This window comes from Pogona vitticeps, chromosome 4, assembly GCF_051106095.1.
Source record: "Pogona vitticeps strain Pit_001003342236 chromosome 4, PviZW2.1, whole genome shotgun sequence".
Classification (NCBI taxonomy): domain Eukaryota; kingdom Metazoa; phylum Chordata; class Lepidosauria; order Squamata; family Agamidae; genus Pogona; species Pogona vitticeps.
In genome coordinates, this window is record NC_135786.1 from 231,916,130 (window position 1) to 231,936,156 (window position 20,027).

A 20,027-nucleotide genomic window follows, 5' to 3' on the forward strand; every position below is an offset into this window, starting at 1 on the left:
ACACCTGATTTTTCTCTTTGTTTATTTTTATTCTATTTTTCTCCCTTTATTCTATTTTTGCATTGTGTATGTTATAATATGATTTATGTAATTGTTTGTATTATTTTATTGTTTATATTCACTGGAAGCTGCCTAGTGTGGTCTTTTAGGCCAGATGGGCAGGGTATAAATAAAATAAATAAAATATAATAAAATAAATATTTGGCTTGAAAAGGTCAAGGGCTTGTAACACATATGAGGCAAACCTTCCCACCCCCCCCCCCGAAAACATTTTGTGACACTCAGGCACACCCTTGGTGGTTATGACACCCCCGGTTGGGAAACACTGTTCTAATTATTCCTTTCTGTTTCCCTCCTCTTTGTGGAAAAGGGTGTAGGATTTAAGTTTGGAAGTTGAAGGTCCCACATGCCTTTATTTTTGAATCCTACTCCCCGCTGCTGGACCCTCCCTGCGCAGTAGGGCAGCCACGCTGGGAGAAGCTCCTTTGCTTTGGCAGAGAAAAGGGCACACCATCCAGTGGGAACGGTTGGCCACTGCTTGGGTACAAGCCGTTTCAGGGCCCGATTCTTGGCTGTTGCTGCTGCTTGCTGCTCTGTATTTGTGCTCCTCTTTCTAGACTTGCAGCTTAAGAGTAGTTCCAGTTGTGCCTGCAAAACTTTTCCAGCACTGGCTGTGCTGCCAAGGACGTGCAGAAAGGATTTAAAGTAGGGGTGCACTTGTCCATATGCAGAATGTCTTCCCTTCTGGTAGAAAGCTTTGAAAAGCACTGTTCCATATTTATAAAGCACCTACAATTGCTTAGAGCAGTTAGACAGCTTATCTTCTAGCGCGATGCAAATTTTATATCCCCATGACAGGTATCATCTTTAAAAATTTTTTTCTGAAAATGCGGTAATTATAACAGAAGCCTCGAACACCCTTAAATCTTTGGTTGACTTATTTGTTGGTCCTGCATTCTTCAGGCTAGGAAGGTAATTTTTTTTGGGGGGGGAGGCAGTGGAAATGCCAACCAGACTGCATGCCTAAATCCCTTTAGTTAGATGTCCAAAATCTATTCCCTGTTTCTGTCATATCCTTCTGTAACAATTGCATATTAAAAATTAGTAGCTGTCAAGTCTATTTCAGTCTTCCTGACAAGGAAGGGTTAGAGGAGAACTATTCATTTACTTATTGGATGGGCTGAGAAAGAAGCCTCGACAAAACTACCACCAGCCGTCTCTGGCAAACAGCTTCAATCACCTTGTGTTATAATTTTTCTGATGTGCTTATTGATGCTGAAGGGTCTGTCAGCTAATAATATTTGAGGGGAGTTTTATCCACCTTCCGTGTAAATAAGTGTTTTCGCCCTCCTTTCCGGGATTATTGGTTTTGCTGTTTACACGGCCATGAAAGGCAAGTCGTTTTTAGTTTAACAGGCACTTAGGTTTGTCAAATGAAACCCAGCCAAAGTAATTCTGACAAGATTGACAGGTAAGGGAACGGGGGGCTCAGCTGCTCCAGGCCTCCAGACTTGATGAGTCCTACAGTAAATAATTAGAGACTGTAGGGAATGATGGCAAGTGTCAAATTAACATTCTCTCTCAAAATACCTGCTTGGGTGTGTATGTGCATTCTTTGGGGAAACTTGCACTGGGCCGGAAATCATGCTGATGCTTGTATCTTCTGCAGCCATTTTTGAGCTAGTGATGCTGGGTGTCTGGGAGAATGTGGTGGTGGGTTTCTTCAAACTGTGCTCCAGGACATCTGAAGTTTCCTCCCTGAGATTAGTAACAGTGGAACAAGCTTCTCTCAAAGCCAGTTGTTCTCCATTACTGTACTAGGCTTTCTCTCTTTAATGCCTTTTTTGCATGCAAAGTGATTGTGAAGTCCTATGTGTTCCCACGTAAATGGAACAATTCCCTGAAAACCTATGCAGTTCTCTAGGACCCTGGAAAGGGTCCTCTGATAGAACTCTGAATCCTCCTGAAACACAGGCTAATCCCCCTTATGAGATATCTAGCAGTATCTTGGCTTCTGAGGAGCTGTAGCGCCTGCACTGAGTTCTAGAGGAAGTGCTAAGAGGAATAGGATCTTCCAGGTTTCTTTTACATGTCCCAGTTTAAGAGATTGTTATCAGCAGTAGGAATACAAAGAATGCACTTCCAAAACATGTTTCTGATCAGGTCTTGCCATTTAGCGGGACATTGATTTCATGTAATCGCCTCTTCATTTATTTAAGTCCTCCTAACCCTCTGCTCAAGAAAGGTATACTTAATAAAGATGGTGAAACAGACATGGAGGGGGCCTTTTCTCTTATTCCTTTTGTTGTAGAGGATGAACTGGATGATGGTTAGAGAAAAGGGGCCTTTCGGGCTATGGCATCACACGCTTGAACACCTAGCCTTGCTTTCTTTGAAATCCCAAGTAAAACTCCTCTTTCTCCCAGGCTGAAATAGGCATTTAAAATGCTACTGATTTGCCTATTCTATTCAGTGACAGTTTTAATGCTTGATCAATTCATTTTGCAAATCTGATAGCATTTTAAATTAAGTATCTTAAAATAAATAGTTTTTTTAAGAAATATGTATTTTTATAGCTTATGAACACATGTCGCTGCCTGGTACTGAACCAGTTCCTCTAGCCCAAATTTGTTTTTTTCTAGTAGGACCAGCTCTTTGAGGTCTTATAGAGATCTTGCACTCTGTGCCCAGGATCTGTTTGTGATGGGCGTTGCTCAGGTCTGAGAAATAAACCTACACATGACAAGAAGCACCACCATTTGAAAGGGAGAATTCTTTAAATAATACGAGACGTACCGTTGTCATATCATGAGCTTTTCCCAGCTTCCATAGCTTGAGAAATTACTTACTTTGTCTTGTGATTGCTCGCTGGAGGTGTAAACTGGGCTTCATTTGTAAGAATGCTTGCAAAGTTAGGTAGATTGGCTGGAATCACCTCTCTAGAACATCAAATGCCAATAAAGGTTATTGTATGCATGTATGCATACTAAACACAAGCCTAAAGCAAAGCACTCTAGAACACTAATGTCATTTCACTTTCTAATGATGCGCTGTCTGTAATGTCCTGTTTGACCCTGCATGTAAGACCTTCCCATGTTCTCTGCCTCAGTAATGCCACTCCTGCCCCATTGTGTGGGAAAAAACTGTAAATATCCTGGCTTCCACCTCAGGCTGCCGAAAGCAAAACATAACCCAAGTTTTGAAATATATATGGGTTGTAATACGATTCACAGTGGACTGGAGGCAGTATTTTTGTGTTTTAGAGCAGTGGTCCCCAACCTTGGGGCTCCAGATGTTCTTGGACTTCATCTCCCAGAAATCCTGGCCAGCAGAAGTGGTGGTGAAGGCTTCTGGGAGTTGTAGTCCAAGAACGGCTGGAGGCCCAAGGTTGAGGACCACTGTTTTAGAGCATAACATATCACAGTTTGCATTAATTGTACATCACCCAGATGTAGCTCAGCCCCATTTTTGAATGGAGGAGGTGATAGTGGGATTGCAACTATGAAAGGACATTCCCATTCTTTTAGGACACATTTCCCAAAATGGTTGTGAAGATGTTGTTTGATGCAATATTGTTCTTTATAGCTGGATTTTTTCCCCTGTTCTTTTCAAACAGTGGGGCCGATTACTACGATTACGCCCATGGACTGAGTGATGAAACATATGATTCTTACAGTGAGTAACTTCAACTTCCTTTTCTGTAGATAAGAGGTGGTTTTCAAGTGTTTGGAATTGTCAGCTTCCATTATAAAAGCCTGTCCTCATAGGCTTTGCTAATGGCAAAACCATCTCTCATATTTTAGTAAAAGCATCTAATGTCATTGCTACTAAAGCTGTAAATTAAATTATGTATGGGTTGGAGGAAATTCAGTGCAGAATTATTTCTCCCATTCCCAAAGCACAAGAATACATTGTCGCTCAGTGAACCTAGATGTGGGAAAATCTGGAACAGACAAACACCACACAGTCTATACGGTGGTGCCTTGCTTAACCATTACCTCATTAAACGGTGAATCTGCTTGATGATGAGGTTTTTGCGATCGCAAAACAATGTTTTAATGGGCAAAATTCGCCTCCCGACTATCGGTTCCCTGCTTCGGGAACTGATTCTTTGCATTACGACGATCAAAACAGCTGATCGCCGGGTTTCAAAATGGCCACCCGCAGTGTAAAATGGCTCCCCACTATGCTTTAGGATGGATTTTTCACTGCACAGGGATCGTAAAATGGCTGCTCTGTGGAGGATCTTCTCTGGACGCTGAGGTATTTCACCCATTGGAACGCATTGAACCGGTTTTCAGTGCATTTCAATGGGCTTTTTTATTTCGCTTGATGAGGATTTCGCTCTACAGCGATGTTGCTGGAACGGATTATCCTCGTCAAGCGAGGCACTACTGTAGTACTGTTAGCTATATCTGTGAAGATTTTCAGTCATCCAGGTGCAGTTATCTGGAAGTTGAGTCATGGCAACTGGACTTATTTTCTTACTAGGTTGAAATGTTTCGCTAATCATCCAAGTAGCTTCTTCAGTCTGAGGGGAGTTGGTAGAAGACCCCTGATATATTCTCCGTGAATATATTTCCCACAATATATCTCCCACAAACATACTAAGGCACAGACTCTTCCATCCAAAAGACTGAATACCAAAACACGACAGGAACGACAAAGTATATGCGGTCCAATGCAAAGAGGAGTGTTTGAAGCTCTGCATTGGAGAAACCAAACAGCCACTGAATAGGAGAATATGCAGGCGGTGCAATGGCTCAGGACCACAATCAGTAGCGTTCCTTCATTTGAAGGACAAAGGGCACTCATTTGATGACCAAAATGTACTCATTTTGGACTGAGAAGATAGGTGATTTGAGAAGAGGGGTCAGGGAGGCCGTACATGTTCATATCGAAAATCCCTCACTCAACATTCTGTCTACTATTGATCATGCTGCCCTTTCATCCGTCCCCAGAAAGATTAGGACAACAGACCACTGTTAATGACCCGTGACAATGGGTGGAGAAGGACGGCAGAGGTGGGATTTTCACCCACCCACCCCCTGTCAGTTGTCCATCTGAGGAGCCTATTCAGACCAACTCTCCTCAGGTTGAAGAAAGTACTTGGATGAGTAGCGAAACGTTTCAGCTTAATAAGAAAGAGGCCCAGTATCAACTTCCAAATATTATTTGGTATCTTAGGTTATGAAATGACTTTTAGGAAGGAATTAGGCACTTTTATGAGAATAAGACTGCCCTGGACAGCAGATGCTCCTGATGGCTGTAAATTATCCCCCAACACCTGAGGCAGAGCACAAAAAGAGGAAGAGCAATTAATCTCATCTCTTGCTTGTGAGTGTCATGGCATCCAGTGGCCTCTGTGGAGAATTAAATAGTGGCCTGAATAGGCCTTTGGTTTCAATCAGCTAGGCTGTTCTTCCATTCTAACCCCTTGGAACTCTACTGTCCTGCAAACATTCTTCCAGATGTTATTTGATTTCCTTGGGTGCCACTTGTCCTTGCCATCTCTTCCTCCTCCTCACAGTGTTTTTCCAGCTAAAAGAATATTACGGAATCCATTCTCTTTTTTGGAACTTGCACACTGCCAATATAGCCTTGATGCATTGTTTTCAACCTCTGTAAAACATGGTTGCCTCCTGGCCTCAAAATATTTCAGAACCTAGCAGGTTTCGTCTAGCTGCCTAGCCTGGCTTTAAACAAGAAATACAGCTGCATTAGGGCACCATGGAAATCTGTGTGGCTGGAGAAACGGCATTTCAGCCAAGGTGAATCTGGAGGGATGGTGTCGCTGACCTCCCTGCTTTGAGGCTCAGATCAGCAAGTAGGCATGTGAAAGATTAGATTTTCTGGTGGCAGTTGCTCACTCATTGCATGTGTACACTTCACATGTGTAAAATTGTAGCACAGAACTTAAATTTTGCCTCTTCCATTGAATGATCAAACTTTAGTATAGCCAGTGGTCTTCCCTGCTTTTGTAGTTCTGAGCTTCATTCTGTGTGCAATGCTGAGCCAAGTTGAATCTCCCATAATACCCCCAACAAAGAGCTCACTCAAGCTCATAAAAACTCTCCTTGACTTCCCTCTTTTGCAAGTCATCTATTTTACTGTTATATTTCACCTCCTTTGGATTTCCCCTCCAGCCCTGTACTAAGAGTAATGTCTTCAGTGTATGAAGTTTTTGACAGAGTAACACAAAATGTTAAAAAGAAGCATCATAGGGAATATCCACCCTAACATTTCTTCAAGAAGGGACCAACATCCACAAATATACAGTGGTGCCTCGCTTAGCGATTGCCTCGTTTAACGATGTATTTGCTTAGCGATGAGGGTTTTGGAGCGATTTTGTGCTCCGTTTAACAATGTTTCCTATGGGGAAAATTCGCATAGTGATGTTCAGGACCTTGCCTTGCTTAGTGATGACAGTTTTAGGTCCCCTGTTTCGCTTAGCGATGTTCCGTTTTTGCTATTTTTAAAGTGTCTAAAAAGGTTCAAAAACGGTTTTAAATGTTTGGGATAGTTAGTGCACCTTCTAAAACGTGTGCAAACTTAATTTGGCTTTGTTCTGACTCTTCGTTAATTTTTGGTGAATTCCCCCCCCCCATTGAAATGCATTGAACCCAGTTTTGACAGCTGTCAAACGGGCACTTCAATGCATTTCAATGGGGGGAGGGGAATTCACCAAAAATTAACAAAGAGTCAGAACAAAGCCAAATTACGTTTGCACACGTTTTAGAAGGTGTTCTAACGAATCCAAGCATTTAAAACAGTTTCTGACTCTTCGTTAATTTTTGGTGAATTTTTTTCTCCCCCATTGGAAAGCATTGAAGTGCCCGTTTGACAGCTGTCAAAATCAGGTTGAATGCTTTCCAATGGGGGAGAAAAAAAATTCACCAAAAATTAACGAAGAGTCAGAACAAAGCCAAATTAAGTTTGCACACGTTTTAGAAGGTGCACTAACGATCCCAAGCATTTAAAACCGTCTTTGAACCTTTTAAGACACACTTAAAATTGCAAAAACGAACATCGCAAAACCATTGAAATGCATTGAATAGGCTTCAATGCATTCCAATGGGGGATACATTGTTTCGCTTAGCGATGTTTCCTATGGCCATTTTCGCTTAAGGACGGTAATCCGTTCCCATTTGAACGGATTAACTGGTTTCCAATGCATCTCTATGGGAAAATGTGTTTCGCTTAGCGATGTTTTCCCATAGCAATGTGTTTTTTTAACCAGTTAACATTGTTAAGTGAGGCACCACTGCAGTTCTGTATACTCAAGACTTACTTCAGGTGGGAGAGGAGAACTATGGGGTTGAGGCCAAAAGGTGCATAGAAGAGGAGTATATCTTGATTTAGGGGCAGCTGGATGGCGTGCTAGCAGGGCATACACAGAAAGAGCTTGCTTTGGCTTTTTTTTTAAAAAAAAAAAATGTTATTTGCCATGCCATTCTCCAGTTTCACCCACCATCTAGCAGGTGGCCAGCTGCAACATTAGCAGAGGAGGAGATTGTCACAACATCACCATACTCAAGTTTTGGTTGCTAGAACAGTGGCCTATCATGAAAATTCCAGTCTGCAGAGTGGCCCAGTGTGACCTTGCACAGGGCACATTAAGAAGGAGAGGGAGCAGGTTGAATGCCTCTTGATTCTGAAATGTTTTGGCCATGCTCGTAATAAGTAATGCTGCAGCGTCTCTGAGATGCCACATTCAAACCTGCCTCTTGGGTTTTAGTATGCCAGGCCTCGCTTCCTGTGTCGTTTTGACATGGGCTGCTGTCATGATGTATGAGTCCTTAGCCTCATTTTTAACTTGCATTCTTTGCTGAATGAAAGGCTGCCTTTGAACATTTCCAACCTGGCCTACAGGCTCTTTCAGCGCTTTAGGTTTGACTCTCTGTGCCACTTGAAAAAAAACTCAAGCAGGCAGTCATTACGCAAGGGTTACGAAAGGTGTTTTAGATAGATCGGGACGCATAAAGAGGGAGCTAGGGTCATTGGCGGTAAAGAAAAACTTGCCGAGGACAAGCCATGTGATCATCATGAGGATTATTAGGGGGGGAAACCATAAGTGCAGTGCTGACAGGTAATTAGAGAAGTCTGTTCTGGATTAGACCGTGCAAGTATGTTAAGAGGCAATTTTGCCTTAGTAATAGAAGTTATAGCTTTGACTAGAGATCAGAAGGACTTAGCCTTCAATTGGTCATTAGCCTAAGACACCCAGACGCACATACGCACACACTACTTCTGCCACAGTTTTCCTGTTGTTGGAGCAAGTGACTCACCGTTTCTCACTAATTGATATTGCAGCACTTTTCAGGAACATGACTAATGCCCATTTTTAGAGACTCTTTTGAAGTGTGGCAAGATTTCTTTCTTTCTCTCTCTTTTTTCCCCCTTACCAGTCTCTCCCACCTAAAGCAAACTGTGCCCTCCACTTGGTTTTGTTTGTCATAATAAATAGTTCTGCCTCACCAGGCTGTCTGTGTGTCACAGACTTAAATTGTCCATGAGTCAGTCACCTTGAGGGGAAGCAGCTGATTACATGATAGTATCAAAAGGGAAAGAAAGGTTGCCTTAAGCCTCTTTTTTGGCCCCCTTGCAAGGTACTAAATTGGTCTCCATGGACTTGCGTAGCTTTGATCGTTTCAGGCTTTGGCATTAAAATGGGCTGTCTAGCAGCAGGGGGCCTGGCTGCAGCTTTCCTCATTGGCAGCGAAATGTTTGAGTGCAAAGGCTTGCAACAAGCTCAGTGCAAACACACAGGCAAAGAAGTTGACACGTTCCGGAGCCACATAGTTCTGTTTTTCTTGGCTGGCTTGCTGTAACTCTGCTCTGTTAGTGTGATGAGGATGGACACACAAAGGATACAAATAAAACCAACCAGGACGGGCATCCTGGCGCGCTCCAGATGTTTTCATCTGCAGCTGCCATCAGTCCCAGCCAGCAACATTACTAGTCAGAGATTGCGACACTGCCATCCAAAAACATCTGGAGGGCATCATATTGTCTTTAGGTAGACGTGGTGGCGCTGCAGGCTGAACCGCAGAGGCCTCTGTGCTGCAGGGTCAGAAGACCAGCAGTCGTAAGATCAAATCCATGCAACGGAGTGAGCTCCCGTCACTTTGTCCCAGCTCCTTGCCAAACTAGCAGTTTGAAAGCATGCAAATGAGAGTTGATAAATAGGCACCACCTTGGTGGGAAGGTAAAACAGCATTCCCTAGTCACGTTGGCCACGTAGCAATGGAAACTGTCTTCGGACAAGCGCTGGCTCCATGGCTTGAAAAACGAGATGAGCACCGCCCCCTAAAGTCGGACACAATGTGTGCTGCTTATATACTGCCCCATAGCACTTAAAGCACTCTCTGGATGGTTTACAGTTTAATTGTGCAGGCTACACATTGCCACCCACCCAGTGAACTGGGTACTCAATTTACCAACCTCAGAAGGATGGAAGTCTGAGTCAACCTTGAGTTGGCTACTGACTCTTATCAGGATCAAGCAGAATCTGAGCTTCAGTAATGCAGTTCAACCACAGTGCCATGCCAGTTTAGATGATACATTAGGTAAAAGAAAGTTAATAGAAGCCACACTGGATTTTGTTTTTGATGACACAAACTCTGCGATAGCTTCGGTATCTGATGGCATGCAATCCCTTTCCTTGCGTGTAAGGCCACACTCCTGCATGTCTAAAGTCAGGGCACTGAAAGTCACACTCAAAGCCAATGAAATCAATTATTTTACCCTGTTTCCCCAAAAATAAGCCTAACCTGAAAATAAGCCCTAGTATGATTTTTCATGATGCTCATAATATAAGCCCTGCCCCAAAAATAAGCCCTAGTTAAGTGAAACCCCTCCCTCCACCAGTGTGCAGCAACCAGAAGAAGATGACATGACTGTAAAATAAAAGATCCCTTAAAATAACCCCTAATGCGTTTTTTGGAGCAAAAATTAATATAAGACCCTGTCTTATTTTCAGGAAAACACTGCAAATAGGCCAGCCCAGAAAAGTTGCCCCGAAAAAGTGTACAAGCTTTTCAGATCCCAGATCTCATCCTAAGGCAGAAAAATTACGAAAGTATGTGGAAATGGGAAGGCTTCATCTTTTATAGGCCCTCCAAGACTGCATGTTGTCTTGAGATGTAATGATGGATGAATAGTTTGCCGACTCCCAGGTTCTTCCAAAATGCTGTTGTATTCCTGTACAACACCAATCTTCTATCAGTTTCACTGGTAGCCGACTTGTTTTTTTTTAGGTCAGTCCAAAATACTGGCCTTTATCTTTCGCTGTCTTTGGGCCAGGAAATCTTGATCACTTCTGCGTCCCATGTCCTCAATTGAGCCAACTCGAGACCTTCACGGTTGATACCTTTTTTATGTCTGTGATGCCCTAAATCTCCTATGGCCTCCAATAGAAGTGCCCTTGGCCACATCCCATGTTGCTTTTTCAGCCAGCGGCTAAGATGAGTTTATTTCACCAGGCCTTTCTGAGATATTTCATTTCATAAGGATATTAAGTGTTCCTACCATTTTTAACACCATTCTACTGCGTAATGATGATTTTTAATTTGTAAGCTGCCTTGATCAAAATTCCCATTAAAAAGCAGAGTGGAGAGGTTAGCAACATATTTCACGTATTTCCATGAATTCTTGAATAGAATTTCTGACATGGAATTAAAGGAATTTGATTCTGAGGTCACATCATAATTGTTTTGATAATACAGATCCCTGCCCTCCCCAGCAGCTTCCTAAATATTATGATGATGCGGTATTCAGTGAGATAAATCATTCTTTCATGTGTACATGGAGAAAGAATATTTGTAGACTTATGTTTTTTTTTATTGTGAAATTCTTGAAAGAGAGGGGTTAAAATTGAAAGTGAGTTCTTCAAGAATAGCTGATATGTTGGTTTTTTAAAGTGTGATGAGAAAGGAGCTGATGGAACCCAGAGATTAATGCTGCTCAGAAGCCTTTTGCTAGATCCTTGCTCTAGGACAGTGGTTTCCATCTTGCTGTTCTTGAATTAAAACTCCCAGAAGCCTTCCCCCCCCCCATCTCTGCTGGCAGGATTTCTGGGAGTTGTAGTCCAAGAACATCTGGGGACCCATGGCTGGGAACCATTATTCCAGGACATTCAGCCTGTATTGGGGCTTTACTATTTCAAACTTAATAAACGTTGGAATTTCATAAAGTTTAGTGGTCTTCCATTCAGAAAAGATGGGAGTATAGTTTGATTATGTAGGTCTGCACCCTGAGGTTGAACAATCTAGATCTAGTTTTGTGGCCTTGAAAAACTTACCTTGAACTCAACTCTGCTCTTGAATCACAAACATTGGGTGGGAGGTGGCCGCCTGCTTCATGCTGAATATTTTGTCATCCTCTTCCTGTGGCAGTAAAGGTGGGGTAAAAATAAACAAAATCAGGTTTAAAGGAAGAACCTTCACCATATGTTCCCTTCTTTATTTCAGGACAGGAAGAATGGACCAACTCAAGACATAAGGCGCCTCCATCAAGGACAGCAAAGGGAGCCTACAGAGAGCAGCCATATGCCAGATACTGATTAAACTGTCTGATGTTGTGAAATACCCAATCTTCACCAGTCCTGTATACTGTTCAAAGTAATTTTTTTCTATGAACAATCCCTTTTTATTAAAATCAAAGTGCTTAATCTGAATGGACGGACTGAGCTTAATCTATTTTCTGCTGAATGAAAACCTGGACAGGAAGACATGTGACGTGAGAAGCTTTGTTATTTCCAGATTGTATTTGGAAAAAAAAAATAGGTGAACAAAACAAAAAAAGGAAAAAAAATAACCTTTGATTAACTAGTGTTAAAAACAGCTAGGTTTACTAAATATGTTAATCCATTATTTTTAACCTAAGCGTAACCTTTTATTTTAAAGGTTTTCAACAATTTAGTTACAGTCTTATCTTTCAACCATTTTGCTAGTCTTTCTCTTGCAAACATGCGTAAAAAGGGAAGCAGATCAGAAATGCAAATGTGGTATTTTGTAATTTGAGTCTTGAAATGTTCTGTAGTGTTAAGCAAAGTTTACTCTTGCTTGATACTAAATAAACTTTTGAAAGAAAAATCAGTGTTTGTGTGAGAGTATGCATTATTTATTTTTTAAAAAAAATCTTGATAAATAGTGGTAAACAGGGAGGGAGTGATTTTTAATTATGATCAACATAAAATGTCTCCCTACTAAAACATTGTACAACTTACTTTTTTCTGTTCTCTTAATAAAATGGTATAAACCCAAAGGTGCATTTTATCATATATATTTGTAGATCTACTTTCCACCTCTACACACAATATAGACCTAAAGGCTTGTTAAAGGAAATATCCAAATGGTATTGATCTGCTGGAATTCCATATTTTAAAAAATATTGGTTTAAAATAATTAATGCTTTTTCTGAAACTATCAAAAAATTAAAAAGGAGGAAAAAAACCCAGATGTGACTTAGTTTTGATCTTGTTGAGCATTTCTTCACTAGTGCAACTTTGGAATTTTTTTGTTTCATTTTGTTTCTTGAGAATTTTGGTACCTTAATGACAACCTCGCTCCGTGCTGGAAGCAATAAACACAAAGCTTTTAAAGACTTTCTGACTTGACTAATTGAGGTCGCTTTCGTCAGAGGCAGAGGATGTGTAACCCTTAAAACGGTCTTCATTTGCAAAGGTAAATAAATCAAATAAGATTTTAATCTCACTTAATTTATCTTAATATAACCAATAAAAGCAGGGAAGCAGTACCAATTAGCAAGTTTTATTTTAGATTAGAGAGAGAAAGAGAGGCTTTAAGACCACCACCTAAAATTTCATATTAAAAAGTTTAATTTGTATTAGTCATCTAAAAAGCTTTGCTCGGTCAGTATAATTGGAGCCAATTATTCCCTATTAAACAAATGTAAAACTTCATAACTAGTAGCTTGTAATATTAGAATTTATGGACAAATAGTGTAACTAAGAACTTAAAACATTACAAATGTTTTTCCCCCTAAAGCTTTTACTTAAATTGTTTGAGATGACGTCTTTAATGGTGATAATCTTGTGGCTTTGTTTTGTTTTAAATTATGTAAGCACAGAGGTGTTTTTAGTTAGTAAAAGGAAATATTTTCTCTTTGTCAGGAAACACTGAATGCCATGGAGATCAGAGGAATAAATCCTGTTTCTCTTGATGTTTTGGTAGGTACTCATATATTTATTTTTATGGTTTAGTGAGCATTGTAGTCAATTATTTTTGAGCATTAAGCTGCAGTTGTCTATATTGTCATGTTCAATGGTGGTGGTGGTTAGTTTTCAGCGGAAACAGTAATTTTATCAAATGTCCTTTCTCAGTTCTCAGGTAAAATGTAGCGTTAGAATCTGCTTTCTAAGACCGGTAACAGAAGTATTCTACATTTGAAGCTATGATGACTTACAAACCCTGGTTTCCTTGGGAATGCTAAACCAGAATATGTTACCATAATTCAACAGTCATATTCAAATCATAGTTAGTGCAATCTTGGATTTGCTGTTACACCTGAATTTACAGACTGTGGATGCAATAGTTGTTCTGTCTCTAACGTCTGCTGGTGGGGATGGAGCTGAATGGGTGAACAGATGAGAAGTAGATCAAAAGAAGACAGGCCTCTTTTAACCATGCGTTACTGGTTGTATGATTTGAAACTTGAATCACAATGTGAATTGGAGCAATGTCTGAAGTGTCTGAATGTGTTCTATCTTCCCTCTTCCCTTTAAAATGGATACCAACAGGCTATCCCTTGTAAATAATCGATCACCTGGTAAGAATCGCCTTTATGCAAGCACTGACATAAAATGAGGGAATAATGGTTTTGTGCAGTAAACAGACCATTTATATAGAACAGTGCTTCCTGACCTTTTTTGAGTTGTGACCTCCTTTTATAATAGCCAAGTAACCTGTAACACCACCACCACATGGGGGGGGGACAGGAAGGCACTTTTGATGGGGTAAAGTCATCCCTTCTCAGAAAGTAGAGGATTTTTTTCTCCCCCCAAAGACCTGTTACTCATACATACAAATTCACACTCACTTTAATAACTGTCTCTGAACAGTCAAGGAAGGAATTATTTTACAAGGGCTATTACACATATAAGGTGACACACAGCCCCGAATTCCCCAGAAAACATTTTGTGATACCACCACCCCAGGTTGGGAAACACTGATACAGAAAGTGGGAAGTCTGGCATTTTGTAGCCTTAACTTTAATTAAATGTGAGTGGAAGGAATATCTGTCCACTTTAACTCCTTTTCACTACAATGTAGTATAGCATAATTTGTACACGACGTGAGCATAATACGCAGGAATCTGATTATTAGTTTGCAGGTACATTAACTGCTCTGTCTCCCCGAATTGTGTACGCAGTGACTCTCTGCATGCCCCTGCTTAAAAATATGTTTGAGGTGTACAGGGCAACATTGTTTTCTGCAATCTCCACCCACCCTGGTCTTGTTTTTTTTCCTTAATCATATCCAGTGTCCTACATCCTTGTAATGCAAGAATACATGGAGGTAGTGTGCATAGGAGCATCTCTGTCACCTCAGCTCAACCCACCAAAAAGTTGGGGAAAATGTTAGGCAAAGGTGATAGTCATGCAACCTGCAAGGAATGATTGCATTGGAGTAATTTTAGTTGAACTTAATGAGGTTCCTGGCAGGTTTTATTGCCTTTGTGTAATTCCTTAAATAGCAACTAAATGTGGGCACAAACCGGTGATTTGTGCTGGTTCGTTTATCGGCTGAACCAGTGTTTGGCACTTCAAAACACCACCTCCTCCAGTGGGCGCCCACTCAAAGGCAGCAGCCTGGCTTCACTGCTCTGCCCTGCCGCCTCTGGGTGCTATTTCTGAGTGGAGGATGTAGGGCTTTGAAGTGCTGAACACCTGTTTGGCCAATAAACAAACCAGCACAACCACTGGTCTGTGCCCATTTCTGATGGCAACATTTTGTAGTTAACTGGAACAATACCAAATAGATGATGCTTGCTATGACTTCGTTGCTGAAACATCTGGAATAGGGGGAAAAATTCCAAAAATGTGGGGCGGGCTCCCATTGTTTTGGAAACAAAAAAAAAGTAAGTTTAACCATGCTTAGAACTATTCCAGAACAAGAACCTGTGGTGATCTACAAGGGAGCAGGATATTATTTTGGCTCTTGTCAAGCTACTTACGGGGACGTGGTGGCGCTGCGGGTTAAACCGCAGAAGCCTTTGTGCTTCAAGGTCAGAAGAGCAGCAGTCGTAAGATCGAATCCACACGACAGAATGAACCCCCATCGCTTGTCCCAGCTCCTGCCAACCTAGCGTTCTAAAGTGTGTAAAAATGCAAGTAGATAAATAGGTACCACCTTGGTGGGAAGGTAATAGCGTTCATGTCTAGTTGTGCTGGCCACGTGACCACGGAAGATTGTGTTTGGATAAACGCAGGCTCTCTCGGAAATGGGGATGAGCACTGCCACCCTAGAGTCGGACATGACTGGACTAAATGTCAAGGGGAACCTTTACCAAGCTACTTAATCTATCCCTTGCCAAGTTATGGTACATTCAACCCAGAATAAAAACATGGAATAGTGCAGTGAGGAGGGTTTGTACTAGCTCTCTTTTGGAGAGACTAGCTGCTGCTTCTTGTGTGGAACTCTGTTCAGTGCATGTTTGACTAGCCATAGCTAGCACAGCCAACACATGGTAAGCATCTAATATCCTGAATTACTATGTTAGTCATTGGCAGAAACAGTCCAGTTGTCGGGGAACATGGATGTGCAAAAACAGCCTAAGAGACCAACATTCTGATCTCACCTGGGAGACCTTGTGGGTGTTCTGAATAAGAATTGTTTTTCACCTACGCCCACATCTCTCTTGGTCGAGTTGCTTGTCTCTGTGATTTACAGCTTAACATATGCTGAGATGTGCCTTGTTTTAGAGGTGGAGTCACTGGAGTGCTGTGTGTCCTTTGAACCAGAACGGTGGCTGCCATATAGTCTTTGGTTTCTTCTTTAAAATTATTTGCAGGCCACTTTTTTTAAGGGTAGAACCTACCGAGGAGGAATGCTAGGGAGAAAAAGAACACAGAGATGGTCCGTAAAGAATTACCAATAAACCCAACAGCTCCCAAACCTAAAAAAAAAGCCAGTAAAACTTAAGAAGCCTGGACTCTTTAATTGAAACTCTTTCCAGCCACCACCAAAAAGGACTACAGTGGACCCTTGACTTACAGACGGCTTGACTTACAGACTTTTTGAGTTACTGACTTCTCTGGCCGCAAAATTTAGGTTTGACTTGCAGACTGAGATTTGACTTACAGACCAGAAAAAAACCAAAATGGAACAAAAACGGCCTGTTACGGGATTAATCGGTTTTCAGTGCACTGTAGGTCAATGGAGACTTGACTTACAGACTTTTTGACTTGAGAACCGCCTTCCAATACGGATTAAGTTCTCAAGTCAAGACCCCACTGTATTCACAACTGTAAATGCTCAAGGTGCAGCTGTGCTTACGTGGGTTAAGAGAGTTCTAATGCTGATGGCATGAAAGGATTCCCAAGCCGCTGTGATGTTTGGGGCTAGTTGTATGTGTTTCAGTCCATCTGGAGGCCATCATTTTGGAGAAGGCGATATCAAGCTGGCTGGATCGCTCACTGGTTTAGTTCTTTGTCTGCAGGGGGGCCAGAGGTTGGGAATTGGATTCCCCACCGTCTTTCCTGCGAGAAAAGCCAACCTGGGTGGCCCTGGGCAAGCTGCACAATAACTAGGACACCCGCAAGAAGAAGGGAAGAATAAATCACTTCTGCGTATTCTCAGTCTGGGAAACCCTGAAAGGAATCTCCAAAAGTCCTAATTGTCTTAATGGCACACTGTTATTATTGTTGTATTTATATAAAATGACGTCTGCGTAGGGCAACATGGTCAATGATTTTCCCGTCACACATAGTAGCGCAGGCTTTTGTTTCTCTTGTGCCAAAGCTCTTTGGAGCCTTTCTTAAAAACACACACACAAAAGTCCAGGGTTCATTAAAGGGAAACCAGAAAATTAAGAACCTGGCAACTACTCATCATGATTACCAGATGTATCAATGATTGCATCAGATGAAATGAAAAAATTACAATCCATTAATCATCCTCAAATTACTTTTTGCTCACATTCTCCAAGGTTGCCAAGGAGAGATGTCCATGACTGATGGTCAGAAGTATGATTTGATAGTTACTGGGCAGAATAGATGAGATCAAACATTTTCTGGTCACTATTGCCATGGGCTACTGAGCAGAAGAGAGCCTTTTTCATCAAGGAAAAACAAAACCCATGTTTGATAGTTATAAATTATAAATAGGTATATTTGAAAAAAGGATCACAGTCTTTAGTGTATCTGGTAGAATCATTGATTAAGTTAGATATTTGCTGTAGGGCTAACATCCTTTGATTCTTCAGTGTTTCTTGTTTAAGAGAAACAACACTTAATTATTGTATAAGAAAAAATCAAATTTAGCTTTTTTCAAATATCCATTATCATTTGGAAGTGACAATGAACAAGAAAGTTATTTGCAACTCTCTTTTTTTTCTAATGAGAATGTATGGAAATTATACACCAAAAGTAATATTACTTGTCTTAGGGAGAGAGGGAGAAATAAATAACATGTAATAGTTGTATCAGGCAAAAATTTTAGCTTCCTCAGTCTGCAGAAGTGGACTTATCCATGAAAGCTCACATTAAAATAGAGCAGTTAAGTTTTAAGGTGCCACTATGTTCTTCTCTTCTTTATTTTTTATTCTTTATTCTTTATTTTTCCCCTGATCTGCTAGCAAAGACTAACATGGCTACTTCTAAACATTTCTAGCTACTTGTCTTTTAGTTAGAGAGCTTGAGCAGCAAGTGGAACTGGTTAAATTTTCTGTTGTTGTTCTCTTATCTTAATGTTGTTCTGGCATATCCAAGCTCTGGATTTGATTGTTCCACAGCTGATTTTGCGGCTGGCAAAAATAAAAAGAGGTCTACCAGTAGGATTTCACTGCAGCTTTCCATTACATGAAGCATTAAATAGGCTACATTAGATCTTGAAATAACTATTTTTAGCCTCCCTGTTTCCAGACTTCAAACTGTTGGTCACCCCACTCTAATATCATAGACACGCTTGTGTATTTCTCCAGAAATACATACAATAGGTTTCCCTACATACATCAGTAACGTTTCTAATGACTGCTTTCCATCACCTGTAATGTGATTGTCCGCAGGGAATCACCAATAACTATTAGTTCCAAGAGTATATACATTATGTGTTTTTTGTTCTGTTTTCCAGGGACTTCAATTGCTGTTACAGACCAGTATCAAAAGACTCCCCTCACCACTGTGCCTCGGGAAAAAAAGCCAGCAGCCATATGAAATTCCAGTTTCATTTCTTTTTCATGCTACCGACTGTAGCCTATTTTTATAGTAATATGTATAGCTTTTCAGACCCCAGTTTTAACTCTTTAAATGTTTTATTCATTTCTTACTGTAACATTGTGAAGATGTGAATAAAAGATCTTCTGTTCCATTGTCCTGGACAAAGAAACACTGATTCTTCATCAAACTCCTGTGGTTCCCCCCCCCACCCGCCACCCCAGCAAAAGTAACCTTGAGGGGATCTCTTCCAACTTGCCTATTACTGTAAGAGGCTTATCTGTTGTGTGTGCAGCTAAGGAAAGTAAACAGAGGAGTGTGCTGCAGAAAACATTTCAGCTTCGACGTAAGCAGATGTGCCTTCAGCATAAGATGACATGGGGAGAAGGATTTTTGAAGGATAAAAAAAAAATCACTGGGTATCTGTGCCATCGGATGAAGTTGCCAGCAGTCCAAAATTCCGCTGATAATTTTCAAAAAATAAATCACTAGTATTGTTTCTGTATTTCTACTCCTCACTGTAGACTGATGCCCTTGCAATCTGAGTGCATACTAGCCCCTCCAAAACACAAACACACTGCAGTTTCCTAACAAGGTGATTGGTATGTAAGAAGCCCATTGTGGCTACATGGCTGGGCTACATGTATATCAGTTTAACAGCATCTTTCCATTTTAATCTTCTCCATGCTTGCATTCAGCACACATTGTCACCTATGTTGTGTCATGAAAGGAATAAGCCAACCTTATGCCTTTTCATTTTGCCATCTTGATTGAATCATTCCTTCCTATTGTGCGTCTCTTTCCCCAAGATCCAAATTTTTATGCAAAATGTTATGCCTTCCGTCAAAGGTCATCTAATGCTTGCCCACAAGTTGCCTTCTGAATTTTGTCTGGTCTCTTTTTATTGAAAACCTTCTGAGCTTTGTGACACTTTGTGTCAACTACATTCTGAGCAGACAGAGGATATTAATGTAGGAGCCATCCTATGCAAAGTTGGACGAGTTTCAGTCCCTCCATTAAAAAAAGAGAAATGTTTCCTGTTCCTCTTGGTGATTCTGTGTGACAGTTGTGGTTGACATATGGGCATACACAGCCTGTGAAAGAATGGCAGACCAACTCGAATTGAATCATAGAATGCTGTGGAATATGTTTCGGTCCACCTATTGCAAACATCTGCTGGTTATCCAGCAGTGGAAAGTGCACAATGTCAATTTGGATTGAAAGGGGATCTTGATGTGTGTGTTGTGCGTGCAGCTACCTTCTGCTTGCACATAGGGGCATCAGGCTCCTCCATTGTAAATGTGGCCCCTTTACACCACATCTCAAGTAAATCCAGAGGAAACGTTGATCCCCAGAAGCAGCTCTGCAGTTTGGACAGGCTGCCAGAGAAGAGGATGGAGGCAAACTCCTTTATAAATGCAGAATTCCTTGATTTAAGATCTGAGCCGCTGTTAAGATGATACTTCAAAAGGTGATGTAAGCATATGTAAATTTGCACTGGAGTATAATATCTGCTTTTCCATATTAAAACTAAAGTTAGTTATGGGCCTGTCCAGACTGGCCATTTTGGCCATGGGCTGGGATCAGGCTGCAAACAATCTATTGAGGTTGTGGGGAGAGAGTGATGTGC

At 41.1% G+C, this 20,027-nt stretch overlaps 1 protein-coding gene across 5 annotated transcripts in view; it reads left to right on the forward strand.

Moving 5' to 3' along the window:
* Positions 1-18,569, forward strand: part of KHDRBS3 (KH RNA binding domain containing, signal transduction associated 3) — a 137,420-nt gene extending 118,851 nt beyond the window's left edge. For 2 of the 5 annotated variants that reach the window (XM_078391663.1, XM_020815146.3), the window contains exons 8-11: positions 3,617-3,675; positions 11,472-12,686; positions 13,136-13,192; positions 18,315-18,569. In XM_078391663.1, coding sequence (XP_078247789.1) covers positions 3,617-3,675; positions 11,472-11,563 — 151 coding nt within the window. In that variant the 3' untranslated portion in view covers positions 11,564-12,686; positions 13,136-13,192; positions 18,315-18,569. Of the gene's footprint in view, positions 1-3,616; positions 3,676-11,471; positions 12,687-13,135; positions 13,193-18,314 lie in introns of those variants that run through there. The other 3 variants (XM_072999368.2, XM_072999370.2, XM_078391662.1) reach the window with 3 other exon arrangements.
* Positions 18,570-20,027: the final 1,458 nt, after the last annotated feature.